Consider the following 18,364-nt stretch of genomic DNA (forward strand, 5'->3'; position numbering starts at 1 on the left):
TAACAAATACCATTATTATTATTATTATTATTATTATTAAATACGATTGAACGATTTTTAGACTGTGATTTTAGACTTTAGACTTTTAGATTTTAGATTTTAGACTTTTAGCAACCGTCTATGTGGCCCACTTGGACTTCCCAAGCGCTTAGTCCGGGGCTCTGCACCCAGTAAGCGCTCAATAAAAACGATTGATTGATTGAATGAATGAATGACAGGATGAATGAATCGGGCTGAATGAATGAATCGGGCTGAATGAATGAATCGGGCTGAATGAATGAATGGGACTGAATGAGTGGAGGAAGGCGGCCCCCGGCGGGCGGAACCTTCTGATGGCGGAACCTTGGTGCCGGGGGCGCGGCGGAAGGGTCGGAGCGGCGTCGGGGGCGGACCGCCTTCCACTTCCGGTCCGGCCGCTCGCTCGCTCTTTCGGCCACCCCCCCCACGCGGGTCACGTGACGCGGCCGGACCGGAAGTGCGGGCGGCCGGAAGGGCAGAGGGACGGACAGCCGGCGCGCGCTGAGGCCTTTACCTCAGCCTCCTCCTCCTCGTCGTCGTCATTATGGTAGGTGCATCAATCAATCATCAATCAATCAATCAATCGTATTTATTGAGCGCTTACTACGTGCAGAACACTGTACTGAGCGCTTGGGAAGTACAAGTTGACGACATAGAGAGATGATCCCTACCCAACAGTGGGCTTACAGTCTAAAAACCAGAGAGGAATCAATCAATCAATCAATCGTATTTATTGAGCGCCTACTGTGTGCAGAGCACTGTACTGAGCGCTTGGGAAGTACAAGTTGGCGACACAGAGAGACGGTCCCTACCCAACAGTGGGCTCACAGTCTAAAAGGGGGAAGTGTGGTTCAGTGGGAAGAGCCTGGAGTGGGGAGGCAGAGGTCGTGGGTTCAAATCCCGACCCCCCCCCCACCTGGCAGCTGGGTGACTTTGGGCAAGTCACTTCACTTCTCCGGGCCTCAGTTCCCTCATCTGGAAAATGGGGATTCATTCCTTCATTCATTCATTCAGTCGTATTTATTTATTCATTTATTCTCTCCCCCTTTTAGACTGTGAGCCCACTGTTGGGTAGGGACTGTCTCTATGTGTTGCCAATTTGTACTTCCCAAGCGCTTAGTACAGTGCTCTGCACATAGTAAGCGCTCATTAAATACGATTGATTGATTGATTGATTTATTGAGCAACTACTGTGTGCAGAGCGCTGGACTGAGCGCTTGGGAAGTCCAAGTTGGCAACATAGAGAGAGATGGTCATTCATTCATCCAGTCGTATTTATTGAGCGCTTACTGTGTGCAGAGCAGTGTACTAAGCGCTTGGGAAGTCCAAGTTGGCAACATAGAGAGACGGGCATTCATTCATTCAGTCGTGTTTATTGAGCGCTTACTGTGTGCAGAGCACTGTGCTGAGCGCTTGGGAACTACAAGTTGGAGACATAGACGGTCATTCATTCATTCAGTCGTATTTATTGAGCGCTTACTGTGTGCAGAGCACTGGACTAAGAGACTGGGAAGTACAAGTTGGCAACATAGAGAGACGGTCATTCATTCATTCAGTCTTATTTATTGAGCGCTTACTGTGTGCAGAGCACTGGACTGAGTGCTTCGGAACTACAAGTTGGAGACATAGACGGTCGTTCATTCATTCAGTCGTATTTACTGAGCGCCTACTGTGTGCACAGCACTGTGCTGAGCGCTTGGGAAGTCCACGTTGGCAACATAGAGAGACGGTCATTCATTCATTCAGTCGTATTTACTGAGCGCCTACTGTGTGCACAGCACTGTGCTGAGCGCTTGGGAAGTCCAAGTTGGCAACAGAGAGAGACGGTCATTCATTCATTCAGTCGTATTTACTGAGCGCCTACTGTGTGCACAGCACTGTGCTGAGCGCTTGGGAAGTCCAAGTTGGCAACATAGAGAGACGGTCATTCATTCATCCAATCGTATTTATTGAGCGCTTACTATGTGCAGAGCGCTGGGCTGAGCGCTTGGGAAGTACAAGTTGGTAACAGAGAGACGGTCATTCATTCATTCAGTCGTATTTATTGAGTGCTTACTGTGTGCAGAGCACTGGACTAAGCGCTTGGGAACTACAATTCGGCCACATCTACAGACGGTCCCTACCCAACAGCGGGCTCACAGTCTAGAAGGGGGAGACGGACGACATGACAAAACATATTAACAGAATAAAATAAATAGAATAAATATGTACAAGTAAAATAAATGGAGTAATTCATTCAGTCGTATTTTTTGAGCGCTTACTGTGTGCAGAGCACTGGACTGAGCGCTTGGGAACTACAAGTTGGAGACATAGACGGTCATTCATTCATTCAGTCGTATTTATTGAGCGCTTACTGTGTGCAGAGCACTGTACTAAGAGACTGGGAAGTACAAGTTGGCAACATAGAGAGACGGTCATTCATTCATTCAGTCGTATTTATTGAGCGCTTACTGTGTGCAGAGCACTGGACTGAGTGCTTGCGAAGTACAAGTTGGCAACATTAGACGGTCCCTACCCAACAGTGGGCTCACAGTCCATTCATTCAGTCGTATTTATTGAGCGCTTACTGTGTGCAGAGCACTGGATTGAGCGCTTGGGAAGTACAAGTTGGCAACATAGAGAGACGGTCATTCATTCATTCAATCGTATTTATTGAGCGCTTACTGTGTGCAGAGCACTGGACTGAGTGCTTCGGAACTACAAGTTGGAGACAGACGGTCATTCATTCATTCATTCCGTTGTATTTATTGAGCGCTTACTGTGTGCAGAGCACTGTACTAAGCGACTGGGCAGTATACGTTGGCAACATAGAGAGACAGTCATTCATTTATTCAGTCGTATTTATTGAGCGCTTACTATGTGCAGAGCACTGGACTGAGCGCTTGGGAAGTACAAGTTGGCAACAGATAGAGACGGTCCCTACCCAACAGTGGGCTCACAGTCTAGAAGGGGGAGACGGACGACAAAACAAAACATATTAACAGAAAAAAATAAATAGAATAAATATGTACAAGTGAAATAAATAGAGTAATTCATTCATTCAGTCGTATTTATTGAGCGCTTACTGTGTGCAGAGCGCTGGACTGAGGGCTTGGGAAGTATAAGTTGGCAACAGAGAGACGGTCATTCACTGGACTGAGTGCTTGGGAACTACAAGCTGGAGACATAGATGGTCATTCATTCATTCAATCGTATTTATTGAGCGCTTACTGTGTGCAGAGCACTGTACTAAGCGACTGGGAAGTACAAGTTGGCAACATAGAGAGACGGTCATTCATTTATTCAGTCGTATTTATTGAGCGCTTACTGTGTGCAGAGCACTGGACTGAGCGCTTGGGAAGTACAAGTTGGCACAATAGAGAGGCGGTCATTCATTCATTCAGTCGTATTTATTGAGCGTTTACTGTGTGCAGAGCACTGGACTGAGCGCTTGGGAACTACAAGTCGGCAACGTATAGAGACGGTCCCTACCCAATAACGGGCTCACAGTCTAGAAGGGGGAGACAGATGGCAAAACAAAACATGTGGACAGGTGTCAAAATCGTCAGAACAAATAGAATTAAAGCTCTATGCACATCATTAACAAAATAAATAGAATAGTAAATATGTGCAAGTAAAATAGAGTAATAACTTTGTACAAATATATATATATATATATATATATATACACACACACAAGTGCTGTTAGTTCATTTTGCCCTGAATGAACATGGTCTAGACTTTGGGCAAGTCACTTAACTTCTCTGTGCCTCAGTTATCTCATCTGTTAAATGGGTATGAAGACTGTGAGCCCCACGTGGAACAATCCTGATCACCTTGTATCCTCCCCAGCGCCTAGAACAGTGCTTTGCACATAGGAAGGGCTTGAGAAATGCCATTATCATCATTTTAGAATTGGAGGAATAAAAGAAATCTCAGGACATCTCCTCCTTCTAGGGAGAATGGAAGTATGGGTGCTTCTCTTCCTCTAGCCCTGGATTTTATATCTGTAGATCTACATACATGACAGATAAGAGGGGAAGAGGAGTGTTGGGGTTAATTTTAAAAACCTGAGTTAGTTACATTTGTCCTTAGTATCTTCTCTCTAAAAATGGGCTTGATATCAGTGTGGTATATTAAGGGCTTACTAATGAGTCAAGCACTGTATGAACTGCTAGGGGAGGTACAAGGTATTCAGTTTGCACGTGGAGACTCAGTCTAAGGAGGAGGGAGAATAGATATTGAGTCCCCGTTTTGCAGATGAGGGAACTGGGACAGAGAAGTTAAGCAACTTGCCCAAGGTCACACAGCACATACGCGGCAGAGCCAGTACTAGAAACTCCCAGGTCTTCCTCTTTCCCCTAGACCATGCTGTTTCCAACGTACCAGCACTAGTATCGGTAGATGGACTAGTCTACCGTAATTCAGCCCTGGTTAATTTGTCAGTTTAATGACAATGCATCACAAATATACATTGCCACGATCTCCGCGCTTCACTAAGGAATCGAGACGTATCTTGGAGAATGTTACCTGGAAGACCTGGTTGCCTCTAAATCATCAATCGTATTTATTGAGCGCTTACTGGGTGCATATTTCCCCCCCATCCCCAGTATGTAAAGAGAAGTCAAGTCTCCTGGTACCTGACACCTCTGGTTAGTTTTTGTTTTTCCCTCACTCCGGGGAAAAACCTTCACCGCAAAGCCACAGTTCGGTTGTAAAGTCTCGGGTTGGTGCTGGAATCCATTACCCTTAATGAGCTTTCATTGCCACCTTGGCACGTGTAGCAGCATCTGCCAGCCATTTGCGAGAGTTTCAGTGTAGATTTAGTATATGAATGAAAAATTAAAAAAACTCACCTAAAACCCCCAGTTTTTGAAAATGCGGCCTCAGTTTTTAGCCTGCTGATCCCGTTTGTGCAGTGGATCAGTCAGTGGTAATTATTGAAGACTTACTGCGTACAGAGCACTGTACTGAGTGCTTGGGAGAGTACCATGGCACAATGTAACAGACACATTCCCTGCCCAGAAGTGAATCAGCTGTGTCTGCACCTTAGGGCTACAGCCCAACTGGTTGCCAGCAACTTTCCAACTGGGAGCGTGTTCCAGCTGTCACGCTGTGCAACAGGCGCCTCCGAAAAGACAGCACCCAGTATCCCAACCCGATCCCTGGCCAACGCTGCTCACCTTAAAGCCTAAACCCACCTGATTCCCGGGTTTTGGGTCAGGTGGATTTGATTCCTCAATCAGCACATGGTGTTTGAGTGCTCCCTGTGAGTTAGCCACAGTGCTCTCAGGTCTGGGAGAGTGACAAAGGACTCACCTCTTGGGAATAAAACATGACATTTGGGACCAAGCCTCAAGGAGTTAGCAGTCTGCAGAGCACCATGCGTATTCTTGCTTTCCCTGGGGCACAGAATGCTGCAGGCGTGTAGGTAAACAGCAATGCAGCAAAATGCAATGGCTTTTTACGTACTGGACCCACAAGTGACCACAGAGTCACACAATCAATCAATCAATCAATCGTATTTATTGAGCGCTTACTATGTGCAGAGCACTGTACTAAGCGCTTGGGAAGTACAAATTGGCAACACATAGAGACAGTCCCTACCCAACAGTGGGCTCACAGTCTAAAAGGGGATGCAATGCCAAAGCTGTGCTGCAACACCATGTTGTGTTTGAGTGCTTACTGTGTGCAGAGCACTGTACTGTGCAGAGAAGCAGCATGGTTCAGTGGAAAGACCGGCTTTGGAGTCGGTCAGGGGTTCGAATTCCGGCTCTGCCAATTGTCAGTTGTGTGACTTTGGGGATTAATACTGTGAGCCCCCCAAGGGACAACCTGATCACCTTGTAACCTCCCCAGCACTTACAACAGTGTTTTGGCCATAGGAAGCGCTAAATATATGCCATTATTATTATTATTATTCCTGCTGGATGCCTCACCCAGGTGCCCCTGGGGGTTCGTTGGCCAGAAACGCTGGTCACTGAAGACACAGCCCCAGCGGGCAGGGCTGGGACTAGATAATAATAACGTTGGTATTTGTTAAGCGCTTACTATGTGCAAAGCAGATCCCAGGTGTCCAGTTTCCCAGACCACTGGCCCAACTGTCAGTAGAAGAGAGGATCCTCCACCAGAAGGGGAGGCGGGTGGGCATAAGAGATGGAGGTTGTAGCTTTGGAAAGAGCTACGTAAAGAACCATTGTACATAAAACAAATGCCGTTAAACTGTACAGGGAGCAATTGGGTGGATACAACTAACAGGGCATCCACCTAAAGAGGCTCTGAAGCAAGAGGGCTTGTGTCACTGCAAAGCCGGAGAGAGGTTGGGAGTCGATTTGGGAATCATCCACAGAGAGATGGTAGCCAAAGCCAAGGCCACCGACAGGCTCCCTGGGAGAGTTAGTGTAGAGTGAGAAGCGTCAGGGACCCAAACGGAGCTTTACCGCTCCCCCAGATTTTCTACCCCAGGAGATGCGGCGGCAGTGCCAGCCCATGAGGCCGAGAGGGCTAGAACGCAAAATATATTCAGAGAATAACCTGTTTGTCTGAGATAAGTAGAACCATCTGTTTAGTGTCGGGAATAGTCAGATTATCCTCAGACCATTTGTTCGGTGCCGTCCACCCATGACCCTCTTCTGGTTGCGGTACAGAGCGACATGGGAATATGCATACAAATTAAGGTCTTATTTGACATTTCAGGAGTTCAGTTAATGGCTTTTTTAATCGCCTTCCCCTTCCTTCCTCACCCCCGCCACCCCACCTAGTTTTGCAGTCTCTCTGGCAGGGGAGTAAAGCCATCCTTCCATCAGTCAATGCTGTTAGTACAGTGCACTGCCCACAGTAAGTGCTCAATAAATACCATTGATTGGTTGGTAGGTATTGGGTCTGCTGAGGGCAGAACACTGCAGAGTACCCAAGTCTGTGACAGAAAAGCTAAAAACAGCCTCTGCCCTCATGGAGTTCACGGCCTAGTGGTCGGGACACAGACCAGGAAAATGAAATGGGGAGCAAGAAGAACAGTGGTCTAATAGGTGGGTTATCTGGTGGTCATTTCAGTTGCTTGGTCAGAGTTCAGATAGCTTTCAAAGCGAGTGGGTGTGCAAGAAATTGTTGCTGCAGATTTGTTCATTGTGTATTCAGCAGTTTGCAGTAGTCATGAGGCTAATGTTTAACCATTTAACCTAACCCTGCTGCGGCCTTACCCCCAGTGAAAAGTAAAACTTACAGGTGGATTGTAAATAGTTTGACTCGAGTCCCAGTTTGGCAGCATGCAGCTTTTAAGAAGAGAGTCTCTGTGACTAGTGAGCAAGCTCAGAGCCAGATTTTTTCACTTGGGATAACAATAATAATGATGATGGCATTTATGAAGCACTTACTATGTGCAACGCACAGTTCTAAGCACTGGGGAGGTTACAAGGTGATCAGGTTGTCCCACGGGGGGCTCACGGTCAATCCCCATTTTACAGATGAGATACCTGAGGCACAGAGAAGTGAAGTGATTTGCCCAAAGTCACACAGCTGACAATTGCCTGAGCTGGGATTTGAACCCATGACCACTGACTCGAAAGCCCGTGATCTTTCCCCTGAGCCACGCTGGATACCTTCAGAGGGCTGTTTATATAGCTAGGGAGCATCATGTAAAAATGCCCCAGAGTGAGAAGCATTAGAGAAGCAGCATGGCTCAGTGGAAATCAATCAGTCAATCGTATTTATTGAGCGCTTACTGTGTGCAGAGCACGGGCTTGGGAGTTGGAGGTCATGGGTTCTAATCCCTGGTCCGCCACTTATCAGCTGTGTGACTTTGGGCAAATCACTTCACTTCTCTGTGCCTCAGTGACCTCATCTGGAAAATGGGGTTTAAGACTGTGAGCCCCAGGTGGGACAACCTGATTACCTTGTATCTCCCCCAGTGCTTAGAACAGTGCTGGGCACATAGTAAGCGCTTAACAAATACCAAAATTATTATTATTACTATACTGCGACCACTCCTAAGCTTTAAGCAACAGAGGCGGCATTCGGAAGAAAGATAAGAGATGGGGAATCGGAAAGAGGACTCTGATTTTGATTTTAGGATTGCTATAAAACTCTTGATTAGCCACATCTGTTAAGTAGTGCTTTAATCTGACAATGGAAAAGAATGGCAGTCAATTCAAGGAAAGATTTGCACCCACAAATGTAAGATTTACAGTAGAAAGCCTCCAAGTAACTTCTCAGTGCCCTCTCCCCCACCCCACCAATCAATCAATCAATCGTATTTATTGAGCGCTTACTGTGTACTAAGCGCTTGGGAAGTACAAGCTGGCAACATATAGAGACAGTCTCTACCCAACAGTGGGCTCACAGTCTAGAAGGGGGAGACAGAGAACAAAACCAAACATACTAACAAAATAAAATCAATCAATCAATCATATTTATTGAGCGCTTACTGTGTGCAGAGCACTGTACCAAGCGCTTCGGAAGTACAAGCTGGCAACATATAGAGACTGTGAGCCCACTGTTGGGTAGGGACTGTCTCTATATGTTGCCAATTTGTACTTCCCAAGCGCTTAGTACAGTGCTCTGCACAGAGTAAGCGCTCAATAAATACGATTGATGATGATATAGAGACAGTCCCTACCCAACAGTGGGCTCACAGTCTAGAAGGGGGAGACAGAGAACAAAACCAAACATACTAACAAAATAAAATAAATAGAATAGATAGGTACAAGTAAAATCAATCAATCAATCGTATTTATTGAGCGCTTACTGTGTGCAGAGCACTGTACTAAGCGCTTGGGAAGTACAAGTTGGCAACATATAGAGACAGTCCCTTCCCAACAGTGGGCTCACAGTCTAAAAGGGGGAGACAGAGAACAAAACCAAACATACTAACAAAATAACATAAATAGAATAGGTAGGTACAAGTAAAATAAGTAAATAAATAGAGTAATAAATATGTACAAAGTACAGTGCCTGGTACCTTGTGAGCTTAACAGATACTATTTTAAAAAAGGCAGGCGCATGGCGGGAAGTGGCTTACCTGCACAGACCCAGCCCTGGAAGCTGTTCCTTGTCAGGAGGGGAGGGAAAGTGGCAATCCTTCCACCTTTATCATCATCATCAGTCGTATTTATTGAGCGCTTACTGTGTGCAGAGCACTGTACTAAGCGCTTGGGAAGTACAAGTTGGCAACACAAAGACAGTTCCTACCCAACAGTGGACTCCCAGTCTAAAAGGGGGAGACAGAGAACAAAACCAACCAGACTAACAAAATAACATAAATAGAATAGATAGGTACAAGTAAAATAAATAAATAGAGTAATAAATATGTACAAAGTACAGTGCCTCGTACTTTGTGAGCTTAACAGATACTATTTTAAAAAAGTGGGGGGCATGGTGGGAAGTGGCTTACCTGCGTGGACCCAGCCCTGGAAGCTGTTCCTTGTCAGGAGGGGAGGGAAAGTGGCAATGCTTCCACCTTTATCAGATGAGGAGGGGGGCTTGGCTTTTCCAAGGGCCCCGCCCTCAGGTCAGGAGTCAATCACTGTTGCTTCCTGGGAACTGTAGTTTTCTCCCAAATCTTCCCTAGAACGCCCTGGTCCGTTTTCAACAGGACCTTATGGGTGACTGAAGACTGACCACCACGCAGCGCCGTTAGAGAAACAGCCCGGCCTAGCGGATAGAGCCCAGGCTGGGGAGACGGAGGTCCTAAATTCAATAATAATAATGATAATGTTGGTATTTCTTAAGCGCTTACTATGTGCAAAGCACTGTCCTAAGCGCTGGGGTAGGTACAGGGTAATCAGGCTGTCCCACGAGGGGCTCACAGTCTTCATCCCCATTTTCCAGATGAGGGAACTGAGGCCCAGAGAAGCCCAACATCACACAGCTGACAAGTGGCGGAGCCGGGATTTGAACCCACGACCTCTGACTCCAAAGCCCGGGCTCTTTCCACTGAGCCACGCTGCTTCCTCAATATCCTCAATGGAAAATACAATAATAATAATAATGTTGGTATTTCTTAAGTGCGTACTATGTGCAAAGCACTGTCCTAAGCGCTGGGGTAGGTACAAGGTAATCAGGCTGTCCCACGAGGGGCTCACAGTCTTCATCCCCATTTTACAGATGAGGGAACTGAGGCCCAGAGAAGCCCAACATCACACAGCTGACAGGTGGCGGAGCTGGGATTTGAACCCACGACCTCTGACTCCAAAGCCCGGGCTCTTTCCACTGAGCCACGCTGCTTCCTCAATATCCTCAATGGAAAATACAATAATAATAATAGTGTTGGTATTTCTTAAGTGCGTACTATGTGCAAAGCACTGTCCTAAGCGCTGGGGTAGGTACAAGGTAATCAGGCTGTCCCACGAGGGGCTCACAGTCTTCATCCCCATTTTACAGATGAGGGAACTGAGGCCCAGAGAAGTGAAGGGACTTGCCCAACATCACACAGCTGACAAGTGGCGGAGCCGGGATTTGAACCCACGACCTCTGACTCCAAAGCCTGGGCTCTTTCCACTGAACCACGCTGCTTCCTCAGTATTCTCAACGTAAAATGGGGATTCAGCACCCGTTCTCCCTCCTACTTAAACTGCGAACCCCATGTGAGACAGCGATTGGGTTCAACCTGATTAAGTTATATTCATTCAATCGTATTTATTGAGCGCTTGCTGTGTGCGGAGCACTGTACTAAGCGCTTGGGAAGTACAAGTTGGCAACATATAGAGAGCCCACCGTTGGGTAGGGACCGTCTCTATATGTTGCCAACTTGTACTTCCCAAGCGCTTAGTACAGTGCTCTGCACACATTAAGCGCTCGATAAATATGATTCAATGAATATAGAGACGGTCCCTACCCAACAACGGTGCCTTGTAACTAGGAAGCAGCGTGGCTCAGCGGAAGGAGCCCGGGCTTGGGAGTCAGAGGTCATGGGTTCTAATCCCGGCTCCGCCAACTGTCAGCTGTGTGACTTTGGGCAAGTCACCTTCTCTGTGCCTCAGTTACCTCATCTGTAAAATGGGGATTAAGACTGTGAGCCCCGTGTGGGGCAACCTGATTACCTTATGTCCTCCCCAGCGCTTAGAACAGCGCTTGGCACATAGTAAGCGCTTAAATTCCATCATTATTATTAGCAGTAACTTGGCACCATGGTAAGTCCTGAGTGCCTTGTGAAATATGGCCTTTGTGAAGTTAAATATAGCATTCAATCGTATTTATCAAGCACTCTCTGTGTGCAGAGCACTGTACTAAGCATTTGGGAAAGAACAGTACAACACTAAACAGTGACAATCCCTGCCCACAATGAGTTCGCAGTCTCCCCGGCAAAGCCTCACTGCAAGTTGTTTCACTATAATAATAATAATAATAATAATAATAATAATAATTTTGGTATTAGTTAAGCACTTACTTGTGCAAAGCACTGTTCTAAGCGCTGGGGAGGATACAAGGTGATCAGGTTGTCCCATGTGGGGCTCACAATCTTAAACCCCATTTTACAGATGAGGTAACTGGGGCCCAGAGAAGTTAAGTGACTTGCCCAGTGTCACACAGCTGACAAGCGGCCGAGCCGGAATTTGAACCCATGACCTCTGACTCCCAAGCCTGTGCTCTTTCCACTGAGCCACGCTGCTCCTCTAACGAAGCTAAGATGGCCAAACCACAATCAATAGTTCATTGGCAACTTGAAGGGGAATCTAGAGGTCTCAATTATAACAAACATTTCCTTAGGGTTTAATCTTCAGTAGTTGGAGTAAATAGTAATTTCAGAAATTGTACTACAGCATTCATGAAGTACAATATCCATTTAATGTCCCAGGCCCAAATTGGAGCGGTGAATTGCTTAGCTCTATTAAGTTGTTGCTTTATTCTAGCGTGATTGGCTATTTCAATCAATCAATCAATCGTATTTCTTGAGTGCTTACTGTGTGCAGAGCACTGTACTAAGCGCTTGGGAAGTCCAAGTTGGCAACATATAGAGACAGTCCCTACCCAACAGTGGGCTCACAGTCTATAAGGGGGAGACAGAGAACCAAACCAAACATACTAACAAAATAAAATAAATAGGATAGATATGTACAAGTAAAATAAAGTAATAAATATGTACAAACATATATACATATATACAGGTGTTGTGGGGAAGGGAAGGAGGTAAGATGGGGAGAGCGGGACGAGGGGGAGAGGAAGGAATCAATCAGCGAGGAGGCTGATACAGTCGTCCGGGCAGAATAATAATAATAAATAATAATAGCGAAGGCATTTATTAAGCGCTTACTGCGTGCACAGCACTGTTCAAGCGCTGGCGAGGATACAAGGTGATCAGGTTGTCCCACGGGGGGGCTCACGGTCTTCATCCCCATTTGACAGATCAGGTCGCTGAGGCACAGAAAAGCGAAGTGGCGCGCCCAGAGTCACACGGCTGACCACTGGCGGAGCCAGGATTTGAACCCATGACCTGTGACTCCAAAGTCCGGGCTCCTTCCACTGAGCCACGCTGCTTCTCCGAACAGGATAAGTTCTAAATCTATTTCTAACAGGCTATTTCTAAAGAAGCAGCGTGGCTTAGTGGAAAGAGCCCGAACTTGGGAGTCAGAGGTCGTGGGTTCTAATCCCGGTTCTGCCTCTTGCCAGCCGTGTGACTTTGGGCGAGTCACTTGACTTCTCGGTGCCTCAGTTCCCTCATTTGTAAAATGGGGATTAAGACTGTGAGCCCCACGAGAGACAGCCTGGTTGCCTTGTATCTACCCCAGCGCTTAGAATAGTGCTTGGCACATAGTAAGCGCTTAACAAATGCCATCATTATTATTATTATTATTATTATTATTATTATTATTATATCTCCAGGTTCAAAGCCACTTTCTCCCCTCCTAAGCCTCTTCTGAACACTTCCTTTTAACTTGAGTCTCACCAGCTTTATGACAACTAACTGTTTATGCTGGGTAAATAGTAAAGCTCTCTGACTTAACTGATTTCCATATTTGTTTATTATTCGAGGAAATGTATCATCGCCATCATCGTTCATTCAATCGCATTTATTGAGCGCTTACTGTGTGCAGAGCACTGTACTAAGCGCTTGGGGAAGTACAAGTTGGCAACATATAGAGACGGTCCCTACCCAACAATGGGCTCACAGTGTAGAAGAATCATCATCACAGTCTAGAATCATCATCGGAGAAGCACATGGTCTTCCAGACTGTGAACCCGTTGTGGGCAGGGATTGTCTCTATTTGTGGCTGCATTGTACTTCTGAAGCGCTTAGTACAGTGCTCTGCACACAGAAAGTGCTCAGTAAATACGATTGAATGAATGAATAATGAGAAAATCATGGAGGGGAGTCAAGGACCCGTATTCTGATCCCACCTCTTCCACTGGCTTGCTGTGGCAGAACGTTTAACTGCTCTGTGCCTCAGTTTCTTCACCTGTAAAATGGGGGTTCAATACCTGTTCTCCCTCCTCCTTAAACTGTAGCTTCATGAACCACGGGGACGGTGTCCAACCTGATTGTTTTATAAATACCCCAGTGCTTGGCGTAGAGTAAGCACTTAACAGATACCACAAATAATTGACTTTTCCATAAAAAAGCCCTTACTGTGTCTCACTATAAGCAGGATGGGTTCAGTCTCCAGATTCACTGGATCCATGGTCTAAAGGGGATAGAATAGGTATTTAACCCCTCCTTTTACAGATAAGGAAACTGAGGCACAGGGCAGTTCAGCAGCTTGCCCAAGGTTGCACAGGAGGCCACATTCATTCATTCATTCCGTCGTATTTATTGAGCGCTTACTCTGTGCAGAGCACTGTACTAAGCGCTTGGGAAGCAGAAGTTGGCAACATGGGATATCGGATAGAGCACGGGCCTGGGAGTAAGAAGGTCATGAGTTCTCATCCTGCCCCCGCCACTTGCCTGCTGTGTGACCTTGGGCAAGTCACTTCACTTCTCTGTGCCTCAGTTTCCTCATCTGCAAAATAAGGATTAAGACTGTGAGCCCCACGTGGGACAACCTGGTTGCCTTGTATATACCCCAGTGCTTAGAACAGTGCCTGGCACATAGTAAGCGCTGAATAAATACCATAATAATTACCATAATAATAATAATAGTAGTAGTAGTGAAGTGGAGAGTGGTTCAGGATAAACTAAGTAGAGCGAGATGTCATCAAAGAGACATCCGAGAGATGCCTTGCAGAAGTTTATCATTTAGACTATGAGCCCATTTTTGGATAGGGACCGTCTCTATATGTTGCCAACTTGTACTTCCCAAGCGCTTAGTACAGTGCTCTGCACACAGTAAGCGCTCAATAAATAGGATTGAATGAATGAATGAATAAATCAGCAGTCTAGGCATTGAAATATGAATTAAACTGGATGTTTTCTGCGGTGGACCTTGTTTGAAAAGCCGTTAGTTTATACATTCAATTATAGTTTAAGTTTCGGGGCTCCTTCCAGTTGAAGGTTATGTGCTTGCAAGTGATCAGACATGAAGGGCTATAATTCCGTCAGGAGGCATTGCTGCTTTTCAAAGGAGAGGAACGTTTTTCTGTTGTCTAAATTTGTCATCTTCGGTGAGTATCCATACTCTGGCCTACCATTTATTTTATAAAGACCATTGTCTGGAGTTTATGACCAGAAGAGTTCAGTACTACTAAAAATGCCATTCTGTGTTCATTGCGGGGAAAAGATCCATTAAAAGCCCAGCAAAACTTTGGGTATGCCATTAATATTTCCCTCTGATCGAGTTTCTTGGAATCCATTTTCATTATTCTTTGCTTTTGCTGTCAGTCTTTCAGTGGCAAGATTTAGGGTTGCAGTAGTAAGCATTGACAACAGCAGAAACATGGCATTAGGAAGCTTGTGTAGCAATCTTATACAGAGCTACTCTTATATTCTCCAGAAATGACAGCCTGGCATGGGGAATCAGCAAAACATCGATCTCAGAACTTATTCTTCAATGCAAAGATAGATGACAAAAAATCATGCCCTGCTGAACTCAGTGATGCATCCGATATTCAGCTTTACCTTTGTTGGGAGGAAACCATTTTTGTCATTGCTTGGATAGAAAAAGGCATCGGCTAAATAATAAATGACCTTCTACAATAAAATACCTTCATGAATGTAACTTTTTGGTGTCAGTTTTATTCTTACTTTATACTTTTCAGTTAATTGTACCTCAATTTTGGGGTTGTTTTTTCTACCTTTATATTAGTTTATAATTAGTTTATATATAAAGTTATCTTTTTATATCTTTATATATAATTTGTATTCAGTTTTACCTTTGTTGGGACGAAACCATTTTTGTCATTGCTTGGATAGAAAAAAGCATCGGCTAAATAATAAATGACCTTCTACAATAAAATACCTTCATGAATGTAACTTTTTGTTGTCAGTTTTATTCTTACTTTATACTTTTCAGTTAATTGTACCTCAATTTTTGTGTTGTTTTTTCTACCTTTATATTAGTTTATAATTAGTTTATATATATATATATATAAACTTTATATATAAAGTTATCTTTTTATATCTTTATATATACTTTATATTCAGTTTTACCTTTGTTGGGAGGAAACCATTTTTGTCATTGCTTGGATAGAAAAAGGCATCGGCTAAATAATAAATGACCTTCTACAATAAAATACCTTCATGAACGGAATTTTTTGGTGTCAGTTTTATTCTTTATACTTTTCAGTTAATTGTACCTCAATTTTTGTGTTGTTTTTTCTACCTTTATATTAGTTTATAATTATAAAGATATAATATATCTTTATATTAGTTTATAATCTTCTTTCTTTTTCCATTATTGCTTGATTGGTAGTGATCAATGAAACTGAGTCAGCCCAATTTAAATTACTGTTGTGAATGATGGCCACTAAAAAAAAAAAATGCTGCTAACTGGGTCTTTCACTGACTGATGCGTTTTTGCTGACTCTTCAATAATACTCACTTTCGTAGTAGGCCTTATAGCCCATTGCTGAGGAAACCGTTGACGAAAGGAATTATTTGTGCTTCTTACTGAGATGCTTCTGCCATCGCTTAACAAATGCCAATTATTATTATTATCTTTCTGAATTGCAGCCTAAAGCACCGAAGGGGAAAGATGTAGGACATGAGAAGAAAGTTATCCATCCTTACAGTAGAAAAGCAGCTCAGCTTACCCGAGAATCTCACAAACAAGATAAGAGAGAAAAGTAAGTGATTTTCCAATACTTGGATTGTATGTTGAAGAGTCAGTTGGAGGATGGTTCCCTTATTCCTGCATCTAGCTTTATTCCTGTTTGTTCTGATGACTTGACACCTGTCCACGTGTTTTGTTTTGTTGTCTGTCTGTCTCCCGCTTCTAGAGACGGTCCCTATATGCTGCCAACTTGTACTTCCCAATCGCTTAGTACAGTGCTCTGCACACAATAAGCACTCAATAAATACTATTGAATGAATGAATTTGTAGTGTCAAGGCTGAAGATATGAAGGTAGACTCTAAGCTAGATTGTAAACTCATGGTGGGTGGCAAAGGAGTCTGCCAGCTCTATTATATTGTACTCTCCCAAGCGCTTACTACAGTGATCTGCACAGTAAGTGCTCAGTAAATACAGTTGATTTTTTTTTATGGTATTTGTTAAGCGCTTACCATGTGTCAGGCACTGCTCTGAACGCCGGGGTAGATACAAAGTAATCAGGTGGGACACAGTCCATGTCCCAAATGGGGCTCACACTCTTAATTCCCATTTTACATATGAGGGAACTGAGGCCCAGAGAAGTGAAGTGACTTGCCCAAGGTCACACAGCAGACAAGTGGCAGAGCCGAGATTATGCTTCCTAACTGACTGATTGAAGGTAAGCAGCCAGCCTTTTGACTTTGGATTGACTTGTAGGTGCCCTGAATTTTGCCATATTTCTTCCCTGGGAGGTCTAGTGAGAGAGAAGAATTTTCACCCTTGGAGAAATCGGTGGGAACCTCATTACAACTAACAAAAATGGGGTTGGCTTAAAAGTTGCTCAAGGAAATACGACTGGTTGTGTTCCAAGCATCGACCTTAGACACAGCACATGAAGCAGAAGGCGGTGGGCTGGTCTGCCGAGCTTGGCGTGCCAAAATTTGGTCTTACCACATGAACTGTGATTCTGGGGTGGTGTGCAGTCCTGAGACCGCCATTCTGTGCCTGTTGCGACTTTCCCGTGTCCCCCCCGGGGCCTTTGCTCGAGGGGCTCCGGACTAGAAATCTGTATTTCCTGAAGGAGAATAGTGTGGGCAGGGACCTCAATATTGTGGACCTTCAGTTAGGGTTTTGTCCTTTTTTTACCTCAGCTTTGAAGAATGTCTTCTGTCACCTCAAAGAGGATTGTCTGCCCCGCGCCTTCCCCCGTAGTCACCACTCATTTCGTCAAAACTCAGTCCTCTCCTGGCCCTCAGCCCGACATCCTAAATCATGGGTCCCAGAATCACACTTTTGGAAAAGGATGAACCAGTTTAGTCGGCTATTCTGAAAGAGCTCCATTAATGGTGGTGGGTGATAAATGATCTCTTGTCCCTAAAGAGAGTATTGGGTTTTTTTCAGTACTGCCTTCACATTTTTTCATATTTGGCAAGTCTTATTTCCTTCAAATTGAGTCGTCTTTTTGCTTCTTAATTAGCTTCAGTTGCAGTTTCTCTTGTTATTGATTTCAAACTGCATAATGTTGTTGCAGGTAGACAAAACGGTGGAACAAATACATTACCACCGGTCTGGTAGTCCTTTCTGCTTTGCATACTGACTATGATTTTTGGCGTTTCATGCCCACCTCATGGGTTGTATCTTCATTTCCTCTGTTCCTTTTAGTTACTGAAGGACAGTGTTTCCTCAATTTCAGGTATGTTTGTTGTAGGAGGGGACAGTTTTTACATGCGAAGTAATGTTTTGATTTTACCTGGGAGTCAGAGGACTTGGATTCAAATTCCATTTCTGCCATTTCCCTGCAGCTGACCCTGGACAAGTCACTTCATTCCTGTGCTTCAGTTCCCTCATCTGCAACATGAGGATTTAATACTGTTCTCATCATCATCAATCGTATTTATTGAGCGCTTACTGTGTGCAGAGCACTGTACTAAGTGCTTGGGAAGTACAAGTTGGTAACATTCTCCCTCCTACGTAGATCGTGAACCCCATATGGGACCCAATTATCTTGGATCTACTCGGTGCTTATTATAGTGCTTGGCTCATAGTGTGTGCTTAACAAAAACCCCAACCTCACTCAAGTCCTTGTCATCCTGGAATTCAGTTCCTTTAACGGACTCTTTGTTTGTCTTCTGTCTTATTGTCCTATTTTCTGTGCAACAAATGTACTCTCTTGCTTCCCTGTAGTATATTTTAGTGTCTGCCTCCATGACTGTTTTTAGACTGTGAGCCCACTGTTGGGTAGGGACTGTCT

General features: G+C 44.7%; 1 protein-coding gene across 3 annotated transcripts in view; it reads left to right on the forward strand.

Moving 5' to 3' along the window:
- The first annotated feature begins 479 nt into the window (after positions 1-479).
- Positions 480-18,364, forward strand: part of TMA16 (translation machinery associated 16 homolog) — a 36,780-nt gene continuing 18,895 nt past the window's right edge. For all 3 annotated transcript variants that reach the window (XR_005453378.1, XR_005453379.1, XM_038754946.1), the window contains exons 1-2: positions 480-565; positions 16,037-16,149. Coding sequence is in view for 1 of the 3 variants with exons in the window: in XM_038754946.1 (XP_038610874.1) it covers positions 563-565; positions 16,037-16,149 (116 nt within the window). In the remaining 2 variants the exon portion in view is untranslated. The remainder of the gene's footprint in view (positions 566-16,036; positions 16,150-18,364) is intronic.

Source organism: Tachyglossus aculeatus, chromosome 12 (assembly GCF_015852505.1).
Source record: "Tachyglossus aculeatus isolate mTacAcu1 chromosome 12, mTacAcu1.pri, whole genome shotgun sequence".
NCBI classification, from domain to species: domain Eukaryota; kingdom Metazoa; phylum Chordata; class Mammalia; order Monotremata; family Tachyglossidae; genus Tachyglossus; species Tachyglossus aculeatus.